The sequence below is a fragment of the Trachypithecus francoisi genome, unplaced genomic scaffold (genome assembly GCF_009764315.1).
Source record: "Trachypithecus francoisi isolate TF-2019V2 unplaced genomic scaffold, Tfra_2.0 Lachesis_group14, whole genome shotgun sequence".
Lineage (NCBI taxonomy): Eukaryota > Metazoa > Chordata > Mammalia > Primates > Cercopithecidae > Trachypithecus > Trachypithecus francoisi.
In genome coordinates this window covers 12,825,915-12,850,489 of record NW_022681459.1, presented here as the reverse complement: position 1 = coordinate 12,850,489, position 24,575 = coordinate 12,825,915, and the positions used below count along the sequence as shown (strand labels likewise).

Here is a 24,575-nt window from a genome sequence, read left to right as displayed (position 1 = left end):
GGAATTCAAATCCAAATGTGCTTAATTGCAAAGCCCCCACATGGCTCTTTCCTTCCTTCCTGCCTTCCTTCCTTCTCCCTGTTGCTGCCAATGTAAGAAGGAACACCACTCCCTCATTTGCTACACAGAAGATAGGGGCAGCTGTGTAAAGGCACCAGGAATATGCCCTGCCTCCTTCCTTACACTTGAAAGCAACATCTGGATAGACACTCAACTGCTTATATTTTTTGAAAAATGATTATTAATCAGGATTGAAGTGGAGGGAAAAAATCAAAACGAATGTTGCTCTTTAAAATGAAAGATACTGTTTAATTATTAAACAGCCTTCCGGTTTTAGTTAATATCTTTGAAGACTTTGGATTAAGATTCCAGACATTTTCTTGAAGGATGTAGAAAATGTATTTAACTTCAAGTTTAGTTTCAAAATGACTTAGCTATAAATTCTTCTCATTCAAGTCCTCTTTGAGGTATTATATCCCAAATGTAATACACAAGTATTAATAATTTGATAGGAATACTTGGAACATTGGTGATATTTGAATAACCTTTAGAATGAAACAATTGATTTGACCTGAAAAGATAGTGAAAACATCTCATTTCGTTTTTTATGTTAAATATGCTTCTTCTTAAGTCAAAATCCTTTTTTCTTTTAAACTCATAAATACTCTGAATTCTCACTAGTCATTACTAATCTTTTGGAAAATTGCTTCTATAGGTATTATAATTCACTTGGCTCATGAGTTAAGACATTTTTGTTTTATAGTGTACTCTTGAATTTTATATGTATTTATGTTTTCACATAATATAGCAGTATATGTTGCAGTTCAAATATTGCTTAGTAGTATTAGTTGAATTCAAAATAGAAATCACTTTTTGACAACTAGCATAATGAATTCATTGACTATTGTCAAATTTGTGAAGGCAGAAAGGTCCTTTTGTGATTCAAAAATGTGTTTATTGATTTTTTTTTTTTGTGGTGTTTCACATACTGTCTCATGAAGATTGTCTTTGTAGTTATCTAAAATACATCATACAATTTACCTTTTCTCTGAGGTGCAGTTATTCTACAACAGGTTAATTACAGATATCTTTGGTTTCTACAGGAGTCTGAATGTATGATATTGATGATATCATTTAGTTTCAAAATTGCAAAATATGAATTCAGGAAAGCATGGGCATTTGGAAAAACATGTCTATCCAGCACCAACTATTTTTGCTCTTTGCATGCTTGTTTCATAAAGAACTCTAATACTATATTGCAAAGTGGACCACTTTAAAGATTTTTCCTTCATTCTGTACTTGGGAATGATGAAACACATCCTTACTGTGCTGCACAGTGTCTCATGTTCTCTTAAACAGCATTAACGTCTTGTATGCGCTGCTTTACTAAATTCTCTGTTCTGAGAAATAACTGAAAATACGGCTTTCTTTTAAACAAGTGGATATTCTGTTGTTGGTGTTTTTTTTGTTGTTGTTGTTTTCCCTCAAACCTCCTTCTCTTCTACTTTATAGTTCCTACAACAGCAGCCAGTACCCCTGATGCCGTTGACAAGTACCTTGAGACGCCTGGGGATGAGAATGAACACGCCCATTTCCAGAAAGCCAAAGAGAGACTTGAGGCCAAGCACCGAGAGAGAATGTCCCAGGTAAGTCTGGCACTTCCATCATTCAGCCCTACGATAACAGGAAACCTCAGTCTCCCCACGGGCTTGCTGGCTTTATCAAGATCTTTAAATATGCAAAGTTCTAATTTTAAATGTTTACTGTGTGGGCACAGTTTGTGAGTTTTTTGCATCCTCCATGAACATGCTGCCTAAGAAGGATCCAAGTATAGTTGGATTTTGTAAGCACAAATTAAATGATGTCCATAACATTCTCTCTGGTGAAGAAAGGTACTTGGCATTATTATTCTGTATATATGTAGTACCTGTAATCAACATATAGTAAATTAAAATCCATCTAAGAGCATTTTTCTCTTTAGTAAAGATGAGTTTTTGTATTAAATCCTAGACTGTTATAATTGTTTACAGTCTACAGAATCATAGAGACTTAAAACTGAGCTGAACCATAGTGATTATTTCATCTAGTCTCCTAAGTGATACATAATGGAATAGAGGTTCAAAGAGTGGCTTCCCATTTTAGCACAAAGCAAAATCAGTGAGCCAGAGACAACATTTAGAATCCAGGCCTTTCTTGCTCGTAGTACAGTACTCCTTTCACTATACTTTGCTGGAAAAAGAAAAAAACCAAAAAAACCGTGGTTTGGTTTGGTATTTTTTTTTTTAGCAGATCCTTAACTAAGCAAATTGAAAAATAACTTGTGTCTAAAACATGGCTAATCCATATATACTATCAGCTACAATTTAAGCTATGTCTACTACCAGGCACTGGATGTTGTGTTGGAGTTTGATAATACAGAGAATTTTAGCCCTTGCTCAGATTCCTCATTCATTCATTCATTCAATCAACAAATATGGACATTATTATTTTCCAGTCACTTTTTCGATTTGTAGTCTACAAACCTAGGAGTGAATGTGGGAAAAAAAAAAAAAAAAGTAGGACATATAAGTGAATGAATAAAGATCTCAGGTTAAAGTAAGCCATTCATTTTTAGTGTTAATATTCTGTGGCAAATATCAGAAGATAGGAGAAATTTTTGTCATACTTAGATACTTAAAAGGTCTGTTGAGAGACATTAAAATGCAATTTATGAATGAGACTGCTGCATATTTTCTAAGACCATAGTCAATCTTTAGTAGACAATTAATCTTGCTTTCCTGTAATTTCTGATCTGGGTCCCTGTTGACCCCAGGAAGATTCCTCCCTGCCAGGGCCAAATAAATGGCCTCTGAGCATGTCTTTCACATGCAAACTAATCAGTCAAACGCTCCTAACTCCCAACCACCTTCTTTACCTACCTCTTCTACTCTGGGCCACTATACACCTGCTCTAATCACCCCAGGGCCAGGTACCAGACCACTAGGGACAACCTCATGCCCCATCACCATTATTTGAACTAGTCAGTCCTAAACGTGCCTACCCTGCTTCGCGCATTCTTTCCATGAAAACCACAGAGAACTCTTGTTCATGTTTTCCCCTCCTGACCAACCCTCATGCTTCCCATATGAGCCTGCATGTAGTGGCATATACCGGCTTCTTGGGAGCTGTGAGTAACAAACTGTCTTTTCCATGATAATCATCTCCTGACCTCTTGGCCTCGCCTGAATAATAAGAAAACCTACACTTGAAAACATGTAACTAATAAAGTATCTAGAAAGGTACAACACAGATACTGTTTTTTTGTTTGTGTTTTTTTTGTTGTTGGTTTGTTTTGCCTTCAGATGAGTAACAGTACTTGGATCTACTTTGGTATAATAACATAAAGAGGAAAAACGCGTTATAATCACTATCTTTTTGGCTCTGGACTATAATGTGCAGTTCTAGTGGTTGCCCGTGATGAAAACCTAGCAGCGAATTGAACTAGAAAGCTAACCACAGGGAATTAGTGAGTTTTCACCTGATGCCAAAAAAATCAGATTTTTCATTAGGAAAGACACAGGCACTGTCCCGAAAGCATTGGAGGACTATGAATCATACTTATTGCCACTGAAATGTCCTCCTTTGAATTTACATCCTATCTCCCTTCTTTATGAAGCTTTCAGAGGCTTCCTGTGCCCTCAAAATCCACTTCTGGGCACATGAAGTCTTAAAAAAAAAAGAACAATGACAAAAATAAACACCGAATGCTCAGCTTGTCATTTTCAGTGCCTACCGCTGTACCCTGACTCTGGTCTTCCTACCACCTCTTCCTTCTCAACTGCTACCCTTGCCTTCTGTACAGCGTTAAACTGCTGTTCTGATCACGCCACTCTGCTCACCATCTGCTCATCTCATCTTGGACTTCCCTTTGTCCTTGGCATTGACTTCTCCTGGAAATGCCCCCCCACCCTTCTTCACGTTGGCACATCTCACCCATTCCTTACACCCTACTTCATACTCAGAATGAGACAGGCAGTCATTGCTCTTACCTTTCATTTAATTCTAAATATTTGCTCTCCGGTTTTATTAATGATTTTTCGACACACCTGCGTTATCTTTCCAGCTGGATTGTAAACTCCTTTTAGTACCTCTAAGTTCATGTCGTACTAACCTTGCATTTCATTCTTGGACCCACTTAGTCATTTTTTTTTTAATTTTGTGGTTTTTTAATCCTGAATTTTTTATTCTAGTATAACTTGGTCATTTTTGATCTTATTAAGAAAACGTATTTCAAATTCTCTGTTAGTTTTAGATATGACAGGTCTTCGATAAAATAATAATTCAACTTTTCTTTTAGCACATCTATTTAACTTGTGACTTAGTTCATATGAGTTTTGATAGATTTTGTTCATCTTTTAGTCGTCAGATATATCTGATATAACCTAAGAGGTGTCATCCCAGAGCAGAGAATGTTGTCTACTAGATTCCAGTGGTCACAGGCATATGAGACACCTGAAATTAGTATGTATCTGATAATCTGTGGTGCTGAAATCTAGGGACTTTTCGACTTCAAACTTGCCTGCCTCTTAAATCTCTACTAAGTAGTAGTCATTTTCTCTGCATGAAACAGCCAAGTCTTTGAAGATCCATAAATCCAAACGAAATTGATACCTTTGTGCCTGCAGTGGAGAATTGCTTTGTAAGAATCTATAGAGCCACTGCAAGGGCCAGGTCCTGAGAATTTTAAATTTTAAAAATTGTGCAGTTTTTTAAAATAAGTTTTATTGTAGTTTTTGTTATATGTTTTCTTATAAATACAGAGGATTTTGGAATTTTTCATATTTTCATATTTTTCAAATTTCAATTTTTCATATTTTATATGAAATATTTCATATTTCGTACAACTCTAAACCTGTAGATTTTTGTTGCTCTATGTCGTGACTAGTATCTAGTCAATAGAAATCAGCAGCGGAACCATGTGTGAGCACTTTTATTACTTACAAACTTACTACTTTTAGTATGTGCTTAAAATGAAGTCCTTCAAATTGAAAGCTGACCCAACTCATAGTTCGTTCGTTCCTTCCTTCCTTCCTTCCTTCCTTCCTTCCGTCCGTCTGTCCTTGATGGAGTCTTGCTCTGTCGCCAGGCCGGAGTACAGTGATGCAATCTAGACTCACTGCAACCTGCGATTTCCTGGTTCACGCGATTCTCCTGCCTCAGCCTCCCCAGTAGCTGGGATTACAGGCACATACCATGCCCAGCTAATTTTTGTATTTTTAGTAGAGACGTGTTTTCACCATGTTGGCCGGGATGGTCTGGATCTCCTGACCTTGTGATTCGCCCACCTCGGCCTCCCAAAATGCTGGGATTACAGTCATGAGCCACTGTGCCCAGCCTAGGTTTTTATTTTTAAGATAAGCAGCAACATTTTAAGAGCACCCCTTTCTCCTGTCACTAAATGTAAATAAACTTAGCTCACCTAATGAATTTTTTATTTTATAATGGAAAATTGGGTACCATAGGGTACAAAAACATGATCTTTAGAACCACAGAGATCTTGATTTATATTCTTTTCTCTCCCTTTTTTACCTGCATAGTCTTGAGCTGGTACCTTAACCTGGTTCATAAAATGGGACGGCCCTGGCTAATCACAAACTGTTGTGAGGAATCAATTAAATTAGATAGATGTTGTAAAGCACTTAATACAGGGTCAGCATGAATGCTATTTGTTATCAGTTCCACAGTGAAATTCACTGTTGACAGGGAGATGCTCAGCCTACATATAGTGTGTATTCATTTGCAGTAGAGTCTTAGTGGGATGGTGCAGGTGATTTATTTATTTGTGGGGGTATAGGATATTTTTAAATTGTTCTGAAAATCAAAATTTGAGTTAATTTTTATAGTAATGCTTATTTGCAACTCATTAGCTAAATAAATCTCTTCAATTATTTCATGGATTCCTCCAGCTTAAAGCTTAAAGTCCAGATTCTGAGTGTACAAGGTAAAATAGAAAAAATGTAAATGTAATATGGGAAATCAGTTTTCACATTGCAGTAGAGCATTGAACCTCTATCTCAAACTAATTTTGAGATTCCTTGCTTGAAGAATTGTTGGTAGAGTACCACCACTGTGAACATTCCCAAAGCAGAAAATTGAAATATTTATATTGCAAGGCTTATCTCATCTATAAAGCAAAGATGGTCTTCCATGTCCCCCTTGCCCACAGGTTCCCTTTATTAACTTGGTAGAAGCACCAAAGCAGATGGGACAATATGTTTCTTTTTTTTTTTTTTTTTTTTTTTTGAGACAGAGTCTGGCTCTGCCGCCCAGGCTGGAGTGCAGTGGCCGGATCTCAGCTCACTGCAAGCTCCGCCTCCCAGGTTCACGCCATTCTCCTGCCTCAGCCTCCCGAGTAACTGGGACTACAGGCGCCCGCCACCTCGCCCGGCTAATTTTTTTGTATTTTTTAGTCGAGACGGGGTTTCACCGTGTTAGCCAGGATGGTCTCGATCTCCTGACCTCGTGATCCGCCCGTCTCGGCCTCCCAAAGTGCTGGGATTACAGGCTTGAGCCACCGCGCCCGGCCGGGACAATATGTTTCTTTTCTTCCATGTTCTATTCTTGTTCACTGCAGCAGGGCATTTGTCCCAATTTTGCTGTGAACCTTGAGATTATTTTTTATATGCTTTTCAAGTATAATGGAATATTTATTCCATCTTGTTTTCTCCATAGTTTTACTAAAACAACAAGAAGAAGCTAATTGCCTATCATATACAAAGAATTAATATCAATAGACAATAAAATCTATAATTAGGAACCCACATGATTTGATGTGGTATTGTCTCATAGAAGTCTTCTATCTGTAGTTATTTATTCCAAGCCTCTTTTTCTTTCCTGTCTTGAAGTATGTCAGAAGAGTCTATTCCTTAGGGCTAAATACCTACAAATAACAGGCTCTTATAATACAGTAATCAAGTTTCCTCATGCTTTGGGAGTACACAGAGTATGCAAGTACACATCTGGCACCAAGCCAATATTTTGTTTCCTTGATCTTTCTTTCTTCATTTTACCTAGCTCAGTTATGAGTTGCACTTTAAACAAATTCTACTTGTCATACACTTGAAAAGGCAGCTCTAGGTAGTAGGAAGTTAATATTTTCTTTGAACAACATACAGAGGTACAGTCTTTTACTTTTTTATCAGGTTAACGAGTGCACTTCACTCAGGGAAATCCATGTAGGAAGCATTGATTTCCTACAAAACACATTCACCTGATATCTTAGTCAGTTTGTGTTGCTATGATAGAATACCCCAGCCTGGATAATCTGTAAAGAAAAAGAAGTTTAAAATTCGGCTTTCAGTTCTGCAAGTGGGGAAGTCCAAGAGCATGGTGTTGGCATCTGTTGAGGATCTTCATGCTGTATCATTTATGGTGGAAGGAAGAAGGGCAAGAGGAGGGCAAAACTCAGTTTTATAACAACCCACTTCTCACAATAACAAACCTACTCTCCCCATAATGAAACTAATTTACTCATGAGGACAGAGACTGAATCACCTCTCAACATTGTTGCATTGGAGATTAAGTTTCCAACACATGCTTTTTAGGGGATACATTCAGACCATAGCAGTTGTTACTAACAACTAAATTAGTACTACTTGTTAAATTACTTGTACTAAATTAGTGCTTGTACTACTTGTACTAAATTAGTGCTACTTGTTAAAAAATACATTTTTGCTGCATTCATAATATTATATGTTTTCTTGGAGTTTTTGGAAGGACTTAGAGTAACCTTGCTGTTCATGACTTAGGTCGGCAAGCTTGAAGGGCCTTATTTCCCCATCAGTTCTTTAAAGGGGTATAGGTCTTAGGATATCAGACAGCAGAAGTCTTCTTTTTCTCCCCCATTATATACTTCTTTTTGGCATTGTATTCATGACACACACACACACACACACACACACACACACACATAAAATGTCATATTTTCTTTTAAAGTCAAAATATACAGTTTAAAATGGTTTCAGTCGCTTTCATAAGAGAGTAAAACTTACATGTTTCAGTTAAATATTGGAAGACCTTGTTCAGTTAGTGTATGCCTTCTATGAATAGTTGGTGTTTGTTCACATCAAATAAAATGACTGTCACTCAGTTCTAGGGAAAAAAAGACCAACCTTGACTCAAAAGGCTATATTCCTGCAGTAAATGTGAACATTTATGTTTAATATACTGCTGTGATTAATTATGTATATCCTATTGGGAGGTCACATATTATTCAGCCAGGAATGGGTATGTAATACATTTTTAAAATATCTAAAATGACAAAAATAGAAGAAAAACATAATCATCCATGCTATTAAGTCTGTATTCAAAGGATGAACTGATGATTTTAAACTCAAGTGTTTTCTTAATTTATAGGTCATGAGAGAATGGGAAGAGGCAGAACGTCAGGCAAAGAACTTGCCTAAAGCTGATAAGAAGGCAGTTATCCAGGTAAAATCTGAACCCATTTCCTACCAAACATCACATGCCAGCAGTCTGTTTAATGAGTGTCTGCAGGTTTACCTGCATCCGCCAGCACCTCAGGCGTGATTGTTCATAGTCCCATAAACTTCAACTGTTCTTAATCATTGTCTAGTAATTGAGTTGCTTAAATCCTGCCTTATATCTGCTCCCAATCATTTCAAGTTATAATTCATTGCCATAAAACTCACATTGTAACTTGCAATCTACTTTTTATTAACAATACATCTTTTCAGTCACCACAATCTTCTGCTGCTTTTCCCTCCTGCAAAAATTATGAAAATTTGAATTTTTGACTTAAACCAGTCTCAAAATTACCTTAAGTAAACTAAGAGTTTATTATGATCAATTACTTGAGGTACTTTTAGTAAGAGAGGAATTTTTTTTAATATAAGACTTTCAAGAGTGCATATATTTATCCAATATTATTATTAGTCAAATCAGTCTCAGAGAGCCTATGAAGTACTGATTTTCAATGAAAAAGTAGGTTTGATGCGGATTGGAGAGTGCAGGAAAGTGAAGTAACCTATGAAACATGCAGAATTAGTCAAACTGTGGAATGACTATGCAGTCTTTAGGATACTTTTTAGCACTAGAAGAAAATGGAATAGGATGTCTTTTTTAGAAGACTTGAAATTGCTGCTTCATCCTACTTGTTCAGTCCCCATGGACATATGTGTTTATGATGGCAGCATTTCCAGGAGAAAGTGGAATCTTTGGAACAGGAAGCAGCCAACGAGAGACAGCAGCTGGTGGAGACACACATGGCCAGAGTGGAAGCCATGCTCAATGACCGCCGTCGCCTGGCCCTGGAGAACTACATCACCGCTCTGCAGGCTGTTCCTCCTCGGGTAGGTCTCGCTGCGGTCGAGTTCCCACTTCAGGTCACAGCACAGACAGTAAGGGTGGGGACTGGGAACTGGAAACCATACAAAAAGAATGAGAAGAAATGCCTTGAGCACTGTTATTCACAGGTTCAGCCCTTGTCCATTCCATCTTGACGGTCAGAGGGTCACAGGGCAGCTGCCTCCACAGGGCCATCTCTGCACAGTGGACACTCACACTTCTCCAGAGCAGCCAGACAGTATTCCCAGGGACTCACAGTGCAAGCCCTGGCTTGATTTAAGATTCCTGAGGTGGTGACAATTGATGGCATAGTTCAGGTTCGAACACAAAAGCTGGAAGGATGTCTTCCAATCCCTTCAGGCTACTATAACAGAATACTATAGACTGGGTACCTTATCAGCAACAGAAGTTTATTTTTCACAGTTGCAGAGGCTGAGAAGAAAAAGATCAAGACATCAGCAGACCTGGTTGTCTGGTGAAAGCTGGCTTCCTGGTTCATAGAACTTAAATTTTTTTTAATCTTTTATTTGTGTTTTTGTTTGTATTTTGCTGTATCCTCATATGGTGGAATGGGCAAGGGAGCTCTCGGGCCGTTTATAAGGGTACTAATGTCAATCTTGAAGGCTCTGCCCTCACGCCTGATTGTTTCCCGAAGGTTTCACCCTCAAAAAGCATCACATTGTGGCTTAGGTTTCAGCATATGAATCAGGGGTGGGAGAGACACAAACATTCAGACCATAGCAAAGGATTTTAGAAGAAACCTTGACCAGCCCGCTCATCATATAAGTATAATAATGTAACTAAGGTCAAGGAAAGTTGAGATTTGGCTGAGTTGTAAGAATTTTTAGTGGACCAGAAGGAATTAGCACTCAAATGTCCGTCTCAGAGCAGTGGCCATCTTCTCTGTGGGAAAGCGTTTGTCAGTCATGAAATGAGCAATGATGAGACTTATTCATAGTCTTCAGTGATCATTGTCCAAAAAGGCTTGTTGAGTGCTGCAGGCAGAGATGTGTTCACCGGCATTCTATGGGAGAGCTTACTTGGAATGGAAGGAACATTCTGAGCATGCGTGTTTAGTTTATGTCCACTTGTTCTTTCTTTTTTTTTCTTTTATGAGATGGAGTCTCACCCTGTTGCTCAGGCTGGAGTGCAGTGATGTGATCTCTGCTCACTGCAACCTCTGTCTCCTGGGTTCAAGCAATTCTCCTGCCGTAGCCTCCCAAGTACCTAGGATTACAGGTGTGCCACCACGCCCAGCTAATTTTTGTATTTTTACTAGAGACGGGGTCTCTTCATGGTGGCCAGACTGGTCTCAAACTCCTGACCTCAGGTAATCCACCTGCCTCGGCCTCCCAGAGTGCTGGGATTGCAGGCGTGAACCACCATGCCCAGCCACTTGTTCTTTGTGTTTGTCATTGAGCGAGGGATATGGAAAGCTACACCTGTGATTGTGGACTGGTCCATTTTTCTAAACAGTGCTATCAGTTTTTACATTGTGTACTTTGAGGCTGTGTTTTTAGGTGTGTAAACGTTCCGGGCTGTTAGGCCCTCTTTGAGCCTCTTCTTATGAAATGATCTTTTTATCCTTTGTAATGCTTTGCTCCGAAATCTACTTTAATATTAATAAAGCTATTCCAGCTTTCTTTTGATTAATATTAATGTGGGGCATTTTTCTATCCTTGTACTCTTATTGAACTTATTTGTCTTTATATTTGAAGTGTATTTTTTTTAGACAGCATGTAATTGGGTCTTATGTTTTCCTTTGGAATGAGAAGACCGTGTACACTGAATGAGTTTATGGATATGGTGTGACGGAATCTGTCATCTTGCTATTTGTTTTCTATTTGTCCAGTCTGTTCTTTGTTCTTCCTTTTTCCTCTTTTTTTTTTTTGAATTAATTGGAAATTTTTTATGATTCTATTTTATCCCTTTTATTGGTTTATAAGTTACAACTGTTATTTTACTGGTTTATCTCTTTTGTTGGTTTGTAAGTTATAACTAGTTCGTTATTTTACTGGTTGCTTTAGGCTTATAGAAAACATTCTAAACTTGTCACGATGATATTATGTCAGTTCAAGAGATATTATACCATTTCACAGATAGTATAAGAACCTTACAAAAAGTACTTCTGTTTCCCCTCTCTCATTCTGTAAGCGGTTGTTGTCATACTTTTTCCTTACTACATTGTTGATGTTTTTCTTTAGACAGTTATCTTTTAATGAGTTATAAATTAAAAAAAAAAACCATATGTTTACCTATGAAGTCACCATTGTGGATGCTCTAAATTCTTTGTGCAGATCCAACCAGTATCATTTTCCTTCTGCCTGAAAGATTTCCTTTCAAATGTCTTAGAGACTGGGCTTGGTGGCTTGTGCCTACAATCCCAGCAACTCAGGAGGTTGAGATAGGAAAATCCCTTGAACTCAGGGGTTCAAGACTGCATTGAGCTATGATTGCCTGACTGCACTCCAACCTGGGTGACAAAGGGGATTCCTGTCTCTTTAAAAAAAAAAAAAAAAAAAACAAGTTTGAGTGCATGTAAGTTGGTGATGGAATCTTTTGCTTGGCCTTGACGGAAAATGTCTTTTTTATGCCTTTGGTTTTTGAAAGATACTTTTGCTGGGTATAAAATACTGGATTGAGGTTTTTCTTCCACTGCTTGGAAGATGATACTCTACTGTCTTATTTGTGTTGATATCTTTATCTTTATTTCTCTATAAATAACATGCCTTTTTTTTTTCTCTGTTTTTACAGTTTTCTCTATTTCACTGGTTTTTAACAATTTAATTTTGATATGCCATGGTATAGTTCAATCTGCCCTTAATTCCATCTGGCCATTTTTCATCTTATCACCTCACATACTGTAGTTGTCATATATAGAAATTTGACCCAGGCTCCGCTCAACCCCCTTAATATTGTCTATATTTTTACTTAACTTTTATATATTGTCTATATCTTTACTTAACTTTTGAACCTATGGAATACAGTTGTTACATGAAAACTGTTTCAATATCCGTGTTTGCTAATTCTAACACCTCTGTCAACTTTGAATCAATTTTGATTGCTTATGATTGCATGTGGCATTTCCCTGTATCATTTCATGCCTCATAATTTTTTATTAAATATCAGACCCTGAATTTCAGCTTGTTGAATGCTAGGTGTTTTTGTAGTATTCTTGAGCTTTTTTCTGTCATGTAGTTGAGTTACTTGGAAACAGTTTGATCCTTTTGAGCTTTGCATTTTTAGATTTGTTAGGTGGAATCGGAGTAGTTGTCAGCCTAGAACTAGTTATTTCTTACTAGTAAGTCAAGACCCTTCTCAGTCATCTACCGTGAATGTTAAGTTTTCTCATCTGACTAGTGGAAAGAGGCATTATTCCTGTCCCTGTGTGAACACCAAGCACTGTTAATGCTAGGTGAGTTTCCCCCTGGCCTCAGTTTCTTTCACATGCATGTACCCATCACTACTCAGCTGTATTCTCAAGGATCACTCTGCACATCTTTGGATTCTCTTTTGGAGCAACTCTCTCCTCACCAGCCTGTCCTGTGACCTTGGTCTCTCCGTACACTTCATGTCCTCCACTCTGTGAGTCCTCTAGGCTCTGTGTGGGTTTCCCCACCCGAAGTCATGACCTGGAAATTCAGGGCCATGAGTTTGGCAGCTGTAAATCCTCATTTGTTTCCCCTTGTCAGGAATCAGTGTCCTTCACTTGATGTCTAATATCTTGCAGAAACATTATTTATGCCGGGTGCGGTGGCTCACGCCTGTAATCCCAGCACTCTGGGAGGCCAAGGTGGGTGGATCACGAGATCAAGAGATCAAGACTATCCTGGCCAACATGGTGAAACCCCGTCTCTACTAAAAATACAAAAAACTAGCCAGGCGTGGTGGCGCACGCCTGTAGTCCCAGCTACTCAGGAGGCTGAGGCAGGAGAATTGCTTGAACCTGGGAGGCAGAGGTTGCAGTGAGCCGAGATTGTGCCACTGTACTCCAGCCTGGGCAACAGAGCAGACTCTATCACAAAAAAAAGAAAAAGAAACATTGTTTATATATGAATATATTGTCCATTTATTCTGCACTCCAGTCTGGCCACAGAGCAGACTCCATCTGGGCAGTTGGGGGCGGTGGAGGGAGAAAGAAACATTGTTTATATATGAATATATTGGCCATTTGTTGGTTGTTCAGGCAGGAGGGTAAATCCAGTTCTTCTCGCTCAATCTTGGCTGGAATTGTTTGTGCATTTTATGCAACTTAACCAAAAAGTCACCCATTTGCACCAATCTTCCTCGCCATTTTGATTTTTCTATGGATAAAGTGACAGTGCACAGAAAGCCATGAGGAGCCATTAAAGAGCTCGTGGCATTCTTCCAAGAAGTAAGATACTATTGACCCTGCTGTACGGATGATATCACTGCAACCTCGGGAGATGGAGTGGCTGGTTCAGGGTGACACTGCTAGGAAGGGGCAGGGTAGAGCCGTGAGTCACCACGGTGCCTTCTCACTAGAACAAGCTTCCTCTCTGAACAAAGAGCTTTTGAAAAAGAATATTCATATTAGCGTTTTCATTTTCATCTTAGCAAGGAACTTGTCAGGAAATTTTTTTTATGTCTCTGCAGAACAAAAGTTCCTTGGTTCTTCTCTTTTTTGGAGAACACGCTTTCAGGAGAGGAGCCGTGTGATCATTTGCCAGAGCAGGAGGGGGTGGTGGGTGCTGAGACCAGAATCTTCATAGCAGACACTTGTGAAGCGTTCCAGCTGAAAGTCCAATCTCCGAAGTCAGATCTTTGCTAAATGGACATTGATGAGACTAAAAATAAGATGAGGACTGAATGGAGGCTTTAACAAATGTACATTTAAACTCTCAGTTTAGTCTCCTCAGCCATCACAGGAAAGGCAGTGGCAAGAATGTTTGCCAAAGTGTCATCTTTTATCAAAGGGGATAATTTTAGAGTGCTTGTAATCATGCTTGTTGTGGGCCTCCGCATCACTTCATATGGAATTAGACAACGTGTTCATTTGAAATAAAAATTAAAAACTGGATTAGGAAGAAATATTTTACTGTCAAAAATCAGATCACTGTTGTTGATTGATCTAACGATTCCTGTTAAATCCGTGCGTCGGAATTCTTTCCTTCCTTCTTTCCTCCTTTCTCTCTCTCTCTCTCTCCCTCCCCCCCCCCGCTTTCTTTCTCTTTCTGTCTCTCTCTCTCTCTCCCTCTCTTTCTCTCTCCTTTCCTGTCCTCCCCTCCCCTCCCCTCTCCTCTCCTCCCCTCCCCTCCCCTCTCCTCTCCTCCCCTCCCCTCCTGTCGCCTTCCTTCCCCTTCCCTTTCCTTCCTTCTTTCCTTTCAGGGTCTTGCTCTTTCACCCAGACTGGCATGCAGTGTCCCAGTCATAGCTCACTGTAGCCCCAACTTCCTGGGCTCAAGCAATCCTTTTGCCTCAGCCTCCTGAGTGTTGGGTCTACAGACGTTCTGCCATGTGTGGTGAATTTTTAAAAATTTTTTGCAAAGACAAGGTCTCGTTGTATTACCCAGACCTCAACTGATCCTTTCACCTCGGCTTTTTTTTTTTTTTTTTTTTTGAGACAGAGTCTGGCTCTGTCGCCCAGGCTGGAGTGCGGTGGCCGGATCTCAGCTCACTGCAAGCTCTGCCTCCCGGGTTTACGCCATTCTCCTGCCTCCGCCTCCCAAGTAGCTGGGACTACAGGCGCCCGCCTCGTCGCCCGGCTAGTTTTTTGTATTCTTTAGTAGAGACGGGGTTTCACCGTATTAGCCAGCGTGGTCTCGATCTCCTGACCTTGTGATCCGCCCATCTCGGCCTCCCAAAGTGCTGGGATTACAGGCTTGAGCCACCGCACCCGGCCACCTCGGCTTTTTAAAGTGCTGATATTACAGGCATGAGCCACCCTGACTCACCTTTATATCTTTCCTTTGTAATAAAATGTGGTTGGGTGGTCACAGGCCTGGAGTCTAGGGGGCATTACCTGCCATTTTTGTTAAGTTACCATCTTTAAGTGTTCATTTAAGTTTTAATGTTGTATGGCTTGACCTGGCATTTGGGTCTGCACTTTGGCAGGCACAAGACAATTGTAAATCCCTTCTTTTTTGGTGGGGACAGAGTCTTGCTCTGTCGCCCAGGCTGGAGTGCGGAGTGCAGTGGTGTGATCTTGGCTTCACTGCAAGCTCCGCTCCCAGGTTCACACCATTCTCCTGCCTCAGTCTCCCGAGTAGCTGAGACTACAGGTGCCCGCCACCACGCCTGGCTAATTTTTTGTATTTTTTTTTAAGTAGAGACGGGGCTTCACCGTGTTAGCCAGGATGGTCTCGATCTCCTGACCTTGTGATCTGCCCGCCTCAGCCTCCCATCTCCTGACCTTGTGATCTGCCCGCCTCAGCCTCCCAAAGTGCTGGGATTACAGGCACAATTTAATCCCTTCTTGAGGACTTACATACATTCCTCTTGAAGACATAAATCCAGAGCTTGCTGGTGGGTGTCTGAAAAAGGTCGCATCTTGTAATAGGAGTCATACATACATAAATGTTTCTGAGATCTCTGTCTTACCACCGTGCCTGGAGAATGCAGACAGCTGTCTTCAGTAAGTGTTATTTGAATCTAAGTAAATCAAAAGTGTTCTTTCTATAGGTTCTGTAGATGTTATCACTTAGAATAATTATCTCTCTAACCCTCACCAACTTCTACTGTATATTCTCAGATGTTGCAAACATGGGATTCCAAAACAGTGTGGATTGTTTTCAGTCTCTTTGAAGCTCGGATTTAAATCATACTTTTACACAGTTTTTAAATCTAAACGTGAAAGTGTTATGAGATGTTTTTGTGCAGCTAGAATTCTTTGTTCTTTTTTTTTTTTTTTGAGACGGAGTCTCGCTCTGTCGCCCAGGCTGGAGTGCAGTGGCCGGATGTCAGCTCACTGCAAGCTCCGCCTCCCGGGTTTGCACCATTCTCCTGCCTCAGCCTCCCGAGTAGCTTGGACTACAGGCGTCCGCCACCTCGCCCGGCTAGTTTTTTGTATTTTTTAGTAGAGACGGGGTTTCACTGTGTTAGCCAGGATGGTCTCGATCTCCTGACCTCGTGATCCGCCCGTCTCAGCCTCCCAAAGTGCTGGGATTACAGGCTTGAGCCACCGCGCCTGGCCAGAATTCTTTGTTCTACTAATGAATTTCATTTTGTGAGTCCCTGTGTCTGAGTATACTGTATGTTTCAAATTTCTGATTTAATTATATGCCTATAGGCAAATACATTGAATGGTCAACGTAAAAATGCATTATTCAACTCATATTTAGAGTCATATGTATATATATGCACATATATTTAAAAGAAGTACTTTGGGCTGGATGTGGTGGCTCAGAGCTGTAATCCCAACACTTTGGGAGGCTGAGGTGGGAGGATCCCTTGAGCCCAGGAATTTGAGACCACCCTAGGCAACATAGAAAGACCCTATCTCTACCAAAAAAAAAAAAAAAAGATTGTTTTAATTAGCCAGGCATGATGGTGTGTGCCTGTAGTCGCAGCTGCTCGGGAGGCTGAGGTGGGAGCGTGAGCCAGGGAAGTCAAGGCTGCAGTGAGCTCTGATGGTGCCACTGCACTCCAGCCTGGACAACAAAGCAAGACCCTGTTCCAAAATTAAAAATTTTTTTTTTTTTTTTTTTTTTTTTTTTTGAGACGGAGTCTTGCTCTTTCGCCCGGGCTGGAGTGCAGTGGCCAGATCTCAGCTCACTGCAAGCTCCGCCTCCCGGGTTTGCACCATTCTCCTGCCTCAGCCTCCGGAGTAGCTGGGACTACAGGCGCCCGCCACCTCGCCCGGCTAGTTTTTTGATTTTTAGTAGAGACGGGGTTTCACCGTGTTAGCCAGGATGGTCTCGATCTCCTGACCTCGTGATCCGCCCGTCTCGGCCTCCCAAAGTGCTGGGATTACAGGCTTGAGCCACCGCGCCCGGCCAAAAAATTTTTAAATGAAATAAATACTTGAAATACTACAATTATTAAAACAGTTGTTTTCCCCATGGGAAAAAAAGTTTTGCACTCAGAAAAAACTCTTTATCTGTTGAAGGCTAGTGACTCTTCTAAGTACCAACCCCTTAACCTTTTTACTTTCCTAAGACTTTCTTTGGAAAATCAAGGAGTTAGCACTTTTTCCCCCTGGAAAAATTAAATGCCTCTCCAGAGCTGCAGCACACGTGGTTAACTTCCATCACCTTAGGAGGCCTCCAAGCTACCAAATTAAATACTTAAAGCTAAGCATTCATCATTTCTTGACCTGCCCTCTACGGTCATGCACTTCCTGCTTTTTGCTTTGTTAGGGCTAGTACTCAAGCTATTCATAGCTTCATGAAACAGGAACTAAATGCTGTCTGAGCCTTTCCTCTTGTAACTCTCAGGGTTCTACTTATCCTTCATAGACAGAAGATGATGATATGTCCTGACTGTTAAAGAGAAATTAGACTTAATGTGATCCTGTACAGTTAAACCAAAGGCTGGATAGGGATTTTTTATTTAAATCAACTTTCTATTGTAGGCCTAGGTCTGGAAAACCTTAGCACCCCCTAATTAACAAGAATTGAAGTGTTTTAAAGATAAGGGATACACAGCCAAACCCTTCTTTGTAATTCTGACATTTTTGGTGTTTTTACAGATACTTAGCCTAAATCTTTCATTAGACAGTATCGTGATTATTATTCTGACTTCAACAACTTTTGCATTTTCTAGAGGGAAATGAGAATTAGAAAACATTTTCCTGCACATCTGTCTACTTATCTATGCCAGTTGTGTTGTTTTGATTTTCCCAGTGTCTTACGATTGAAGCCATTTTATCCATACTAAAATTCATTTCATGCTTGTATCTGCTGCTTCACACTCAGGCTCTCAGTTTAATTGAGCGAAAAGAATGTTGGCAGTTTCTATAGCATCGGCACCCTTCTTTCCTTTCTCATTTTTGAATGGTTCAGCCAAATGTTAAATTTTGCTGAGATCTCTGAAAATTTCTTCATAGAATTAATTCTTTGATAGAACATGAATTGTGTGAGACTTTTCATTAAAGAGCATGGTTTCATCTGTAAGTTGAGATGTTGCTCAAAGCTATTTGGTAAATTTCAGCAGCAGAGCAATAAATGTTCAACAAAAAGCAGCAGTCACTGGAGATAACAAGGGTAGGAATTAATGGGAGCTTTGCTACAGGTAAACAGGTGATGGCATGAGGAGGTTTTAACCACCTCATAAATAAATTCTTAGCCATGATATGATGTGGATTGCAACTCATCCAAACTTTAACCAATGTGGGTGTTGGTGTAACTTTGTTTTCTAAAGCAAAAAAGAAATTGAGGTACTAAATTTGAGCTTTTATGTGATACTGCTAATTACCCTTTACCGAAACAAACCAATTATTTCTACTCGTCACTTTTCATTGCAAAAGAAATTATCTTATAAAATACATGTATATAGCATGTATCTCCAAAGCAAATATGGGACATCTATACCTCCATGTAACTGATAATAAATAAGTTAAAAATTATTCGCTGAGTTCTTGGTATGTGGAGAGATGAATATTACAATGTTTAAGGCATTCCACCAGCAGGTTTTGAATATAATCAAAATTTTATAAAGCTAATCAGAATGAAATTAAAAGTCAAAAGACTGCCAGGCCAAAAAAATCATCTTTCAGAAAAGCAAATAATTGTTCTACACCTACATATTTATTATTTATTTGTTCACCATTCATTTATTTTTAGTTCATTTCTGCATACATTGGTGAGCAAAGGGGAGCTCATTAGCTTGAGCACTTCTAAGGGCAAACCCAATAACAAATAATGGATGGGAAGGAAAATGGGAGAATTAGCATGTATTGAACAAAGTTTTATAAACTATGCTGAATGGTATACATGCGCTTTCAGTAAAGCCACTCAGTGCTATTATTTCCCTACCTTCTGAATGTTTACCAAGTTCAACAAACAGATCTTGCTACATACAAATGGGAAGTATGTAACAAGAGCTACAAGTGGTTTCTGGTTTTCATTAAGTTACATAGAACATTAAGAAGTATGTTGGAAAGGCATTAGCTTAAGAGCTATCTTGTGCCACTGAGGCCATATTCATCATCCAGACTCCCTCCACAGTGGAGCCCTGCTCAGTCACTGCCTTCAGAATGCAAACAGGTCTTCATAGGATGCTATTAAAACCCATAGCACTGTATGGTTTTAAGCTCTGCTTTCTTCCAGCAAACATACGTATCGTAATGTTAATATATATGTTCATTTTATCCTTGAGAACCAACATGTATTATGAAAATATAAATATTTAGTTTTTGTAGACAAATAGCACATTATTTAAAGATCCAGTAGTTATTCACCTGTCTGGTATGGCTGATATTTGCCCTAAAGAACAGATGGGCAGCAAAGAATTCTCACCCTGGAAGCACGTGCACATACACACGCAAACACGGCCTCACATAAGCCGTAAGAGGTTTATTCATTGTGTGAAAGTTGACCATGGATCCCAGTTTAAAGATGCTAGGTGCTGTTTGGATTTTAAGCATCATTACCTTGAGTTTCCTTATATAAATGTTTTAAAATCAACAAAAATACTCAGAATTTCTAATAGGTCATAACACTGACTAGGTGTGGGAAGAGGAGAGGGTAAAATTAAAAGAAACGCAAATGTACTCTTCTTTGAATAGGCTAACCAGTTAGAGAATGTATGAATCAGGACCAGCATAGTCCAAGTAGGAATGTGCAAAATTAAAGCAGATTGCTGTAAATCTCTCTTAAAAAGTCAAGAATATGTTACAGTTGACATTTTTCGGATGATTAGACCATTTGACAAATCTTTGCAAGGGTCTGAGTTAGTTGAAAATATCTTTTGTTATGATGTCAGCAACACTGTGGGCTTCGCCTTCTGGGTCGTACTAATAATTCTGTTCATCATTAAGGGCTTCCAAGTTTCACTGTTTGACTAAACAAAGCTCAAAGACATTTTCTGTCCTTTCTGTACTCCCAGGTCAGAAGATCTTAGCTCTTTATCCATACTATGCTAGAGTTTGTCTCAAAGCATGAATCATGGGGTTGTGTTGGGTGCTAAATTTCAGTTCCATATGCTGTCTTCACTAATTTATGACTGTGGTCTCTACAACCAAAATAAATTATTTCTGAGAACTAGCAAAATACTCTGGAAAAAATTTATGAAACCTACCGGATTTGACAAAAAGCTCAGCCAGGTGCAGTGGCTCACACCTGTAATCCCAGCACTTTGGGAGGCCAAGGTGGGCAGATCACCTGAGGTCAGGAGTTCGAGACCAGCCTGACCAACATGGAGAAACCCTTTCTCTACTAAAAATACAAAATAGCTGGGTGTAGTATCTCATGCCTGTAATCCCAGCTACTCGGGAGGCTGAGGCAGGAGAATCACTTGAACCCAGGTTGCAGTGAGGGGAGGTCATGCCATTGTACTCCCCCCTGGGTAACAAGAGTGAAACTCCATCTCAGAAAAAAAAAAAAGAAAAAAGGTCACTAAATGATGAGAGAATTAAAAACACTCCTATTTTCTACCTTTTATATAAACTCCTATCTTTAATTCCTAGGTTTGCCATCTTTATAACCTCTAACTAGGAGCAAGTGATTTATAAAGGGATTCCTCCTACTCCATCTGCAAATTGGAGTTAATTTTTCTGCTCTTTCTGCAATTCATGTTGTTCTAGCTTTTGTTATTCATAATTAGAAAAGCAAAAGGATTAATCGAAAGTTGAGACAAAATTGTAAAGTGGGAAGTTGTCTTCCTCTCTAAGAGGAGAAAGATTGTGAGGGGAAATACATGGAGGCTTTGGTGACACATCCCTATTAGGAAGTGATCTGCTTCCATGGGAAGGAGAGAACAGATGATAGATGATGCGCCTGTGATCTGTTCAGTACAGAATCAGAGCCGTATCAGCAAACCGGATACCCTGGGAAGGGACATTGGGATAACTCGTTGGCCATAAGCAGGAGATTTGCTCTGGCCTTATGAACTAAGGGGATTAATAGAGATTAGTTGTTCAATATCCTTCCATCTAATGCATCCATATTGTCAAAACTTAAAAAACACCAAAGGGGGAGAGTGTGAGAATCTATTGCCATTTTCTCCATTGCTTCATTCAAGACTTCTGTGTCCAACTTTGCATGGGATTATCATTTGCCCTTTTATACTCACCTTAAACTACAAAAATCATTTGTTTGCCTTTCTGAAGAAAAGAAGGTAGATAAATTTTGCAGTGGACTTTAAAAATTTAGCTCAACTCCTGGCATTAAAGACAATAAAGGTTGTGATTCGAAGGTTCCCGTGGCAGTTTCCCCAAATGTTACGTTTAACTAAGATCGTGTCAAGCACAAAGAGATTTAAGTGTGATTTTTTAAACCTGCACACAGTTTTCTACATATTTATATGCTCAAGATTTCTTGAAATCCAAGGTGTAAAACTGTGAAAATAATAGCTGTGAACCTATTTATGAAAGCAGGAGAGAATTGCTTTGTTCAGTTTTGGAAACCACCAGGGTGCCATTTAATGCTCCAGGAGCGAGTTTTCTGTGACCTGGAAAGGTTAGGATGATTCCCCTACAGTGAGTCATTTACTTCTTTCTTGGCAGGATGATGCCCAGGGCTTTTAAAGGCTCTTGACAGTTCACTCCCTTCCATAAGAAACAGGTTTGGCCGGGCGCGGTGGCTCAAGCCTGTAATCCCAGCACTGTGGGAGGCCGAGACGGGCGGATCACGAGGTCAGGAGATCGAGACCATCCTGGCTAACACAGTGAAACCCCGTCTCTACTAAAAAATACAAAAAACTAGCCCGGCGCGGTGGCGGGCGCCTATAGTCCCAGCTACTCGGGAGGCTGAGGCAGGAGAATGGCGTAAACCCGGGAGGCGGAGCTTGCAGTGAGCTGAGATCCGGCCACTGCACTCCAGCCTGGGCGACAGAGCGAGACTCCGTCTCAAAAAAAAAAAAAAAAGAAACAGGTTTATGGCACAAGTGTCTATTATGATAAGATGCCAGATTTCTAGATCAAGCATAAAGCTATGGAGTGGGACAATAGGACTGAATAATTTTAGTACACTTCCCACATGAACTGTCAAGTAATAAGCTACATATTCAGACCATGACTGGCATTGAGTCATCCTGCCATTAGTCAAATGTATGAGACTTTTCCCAAGTCCCAGCAATGCCAAATTTGAGAAATTGTATAAAAGAAAAATGAAAAAGTAAATACATCTGAGAAATGGGGAAATTAATAAAAAAAAAAAAAAAAGTATAGCACTGGGGGTGGTGGCTCACACCTGTAATCCCAGCTCTTAGGGAGGCCGAGGCAGGTGGATCACCTGAGGTCAGGAGTTTGAAACCAGCCTAGCCAACGTAGTGAGACATTATCTCTACTAAAAATACAAAAAGTAGGTCGGTGTAAGGGCACATGCCTGTAATCCCAGCTACTCAGGGAGCTGGGGCAAGAGAATTGCTTGAACACAGGAGGTGGAGGTTGCAGGGAGCACGCCACTGCACTCCAGCCTGGGCTACAGAGTGAGACTCCATCTCCAAAAAAAAAAAAAAAGTATTAGCTTTTATCAGGAAAGGCCATTAAATTTTCTTCAATATTACCCACATCAATTTGCCATCAAACTATAAGAACACAGTATGTGAGATGTTTTAAAATTAATGAAACAAATCTTTTTGAGATGAGTTTGTACATGCTGTGAAGTCCATCAAATATTTTCTGGGAGGAGTGCCCAGTTAAAACTACTTTCCAAAGCACCCAAGCACCCTATATAGATAAATCAAGTGGGTTTATTAACTTCAATATTTCTGTGAAAATTAGGGAGGCCACTATTCTGAGTAGCGAGGTGCTTGTTTTCTACTTAAAGACCGCGAAGGATATTCTGCACTACTGGGCCTATTTCTGAAATTGTATCTAGCTGTAGTTTACCCATTAATTTAATTAACAAACATTTATAAGCAACCAAATTGTGGTGGGAACTGTGCCTAGAGGTAGAAATACGTTACACTCTTGTTTCCATAGAGGAAAATGAGTAATGTTCTAAAATGTAAATCTTATGTTTCTCTTTCCTCTTGCTGTAAATGATGTCTAAGCCATTTTGGTAGTGCCTATTCTGAATCCTTTAATAAATTATTTTGAATGATTTTTGTAAAAGACAGTGTGATTGTGAGGTGAGTTTAGCACAAATTAAAAAGTGCCACATCAGTTGCAAACAGCACATAATTATGAGCTAAACACTCTTTCAGAAACAGTAGTGACAATAAATAGGATTCGGTATAATTAGTCCCCCTGGGACAGATCTCTTCCTCTGTTCTTTGCCATATATTTTAATAATAAGATTAGCCATCTAATGCCAGTATAACCAGACTGTGGTATTAATATACAGAAAAATTATTTCTAGTGACAGAAGATTTAAAGACATGAGGGTGATCCAGATTACATGCCTGCAGGTTAAAAGAAAAAAAAAGTGTCTCTTTATCAATATCCTTTTCATGAGCCACTGAATTCTTACGTTTTTCTGATCATATGAATAACCCATCTTACATGAATATTGTGACAATAGTAATAGCAATGACTTTAAGAGAATATGTTTCTATAGCGATAACAGAAGAGTTTTTTTCCCCTACCATTCCTGTATGAAGGTTTCTGTGTTTTTAATTAAAATTTTAAGAAATTCATCTTTGGCCTAGCGTAATAAAATAAACCTCACTAGACAATCAAGAGACCTTGTTATTCTTAGATACATTATTATAGCTCTAGAACTAACAAATGTTAAGCCTGGAGGATTTGTATTTTGGTCAGAAGTTGTAAGGGCAATTATTTGTTTATTTGAATGAAGTATGCATGAGTCATATCAAAAGGAGGGAGGTCTCTTTTTTAACCTAAACAAAAATATAAAAGTATAGGGAACTGTTACCTGTGTGAACCCAGCAAATCTGAGACAGGTCTCAGTTAATTTAGAAAGTTTATCTTGCCAAGGTTGAGGGTGCACCTGTGTCACGGCCTCAGGAAGTCCTGAGGACGTGTGCCCAAGGTGGTTGGGGCACAGCTTAGTGTTACACATTTTAGGGAGACATGAGGCATCAATCAATATATGTAAGAAGTACACTGGTTTGGTCTGGAAAGGCGAGACAGCTTGAAACAAAAAGCAGGAAGACCTGAAGTGGGGAGGAAGCTCCTAGGTCAGAGATAGGTGAGATGAACAGTT

At 39.6% G+C, this 24,575-nt stretch overlaps 1 protein-coding gene across 6 annotated transcripts in view; it reads left to right on the top strand.

The window, feature by feature from the left end:
* The window catches only part of APP (amyloid beta precursor protein), a 288,984-nt gene that overhangs the window by 191,017 nt on the left and 73,392 nt on the right, over nucleotides 1-24,575 (top strand). For all 6 annotated transcript variants that reach the window (XM_033232229.1, XM_033232228.1, XM_033232227.1 and 3 more), the window contains 3 exons: nucleotides 1,513-1,646; nucleotides 8,395-8,469; nucleotides 9,192-9,350. In XM_033232229.1, coding sequence (XP_033088120.1) covers nucleotides 1,513-1,646; nucleotides 8,395-8,469; nucleotides 9,192-9,350 — 368 coding nt within the window. The remainder of the gene's footprint in view (nucleotides 1-1,512; nucleotides 1,647-8,394; nucleotides 8,470-9,191; nucleotides 9,351-24,575) is intronic.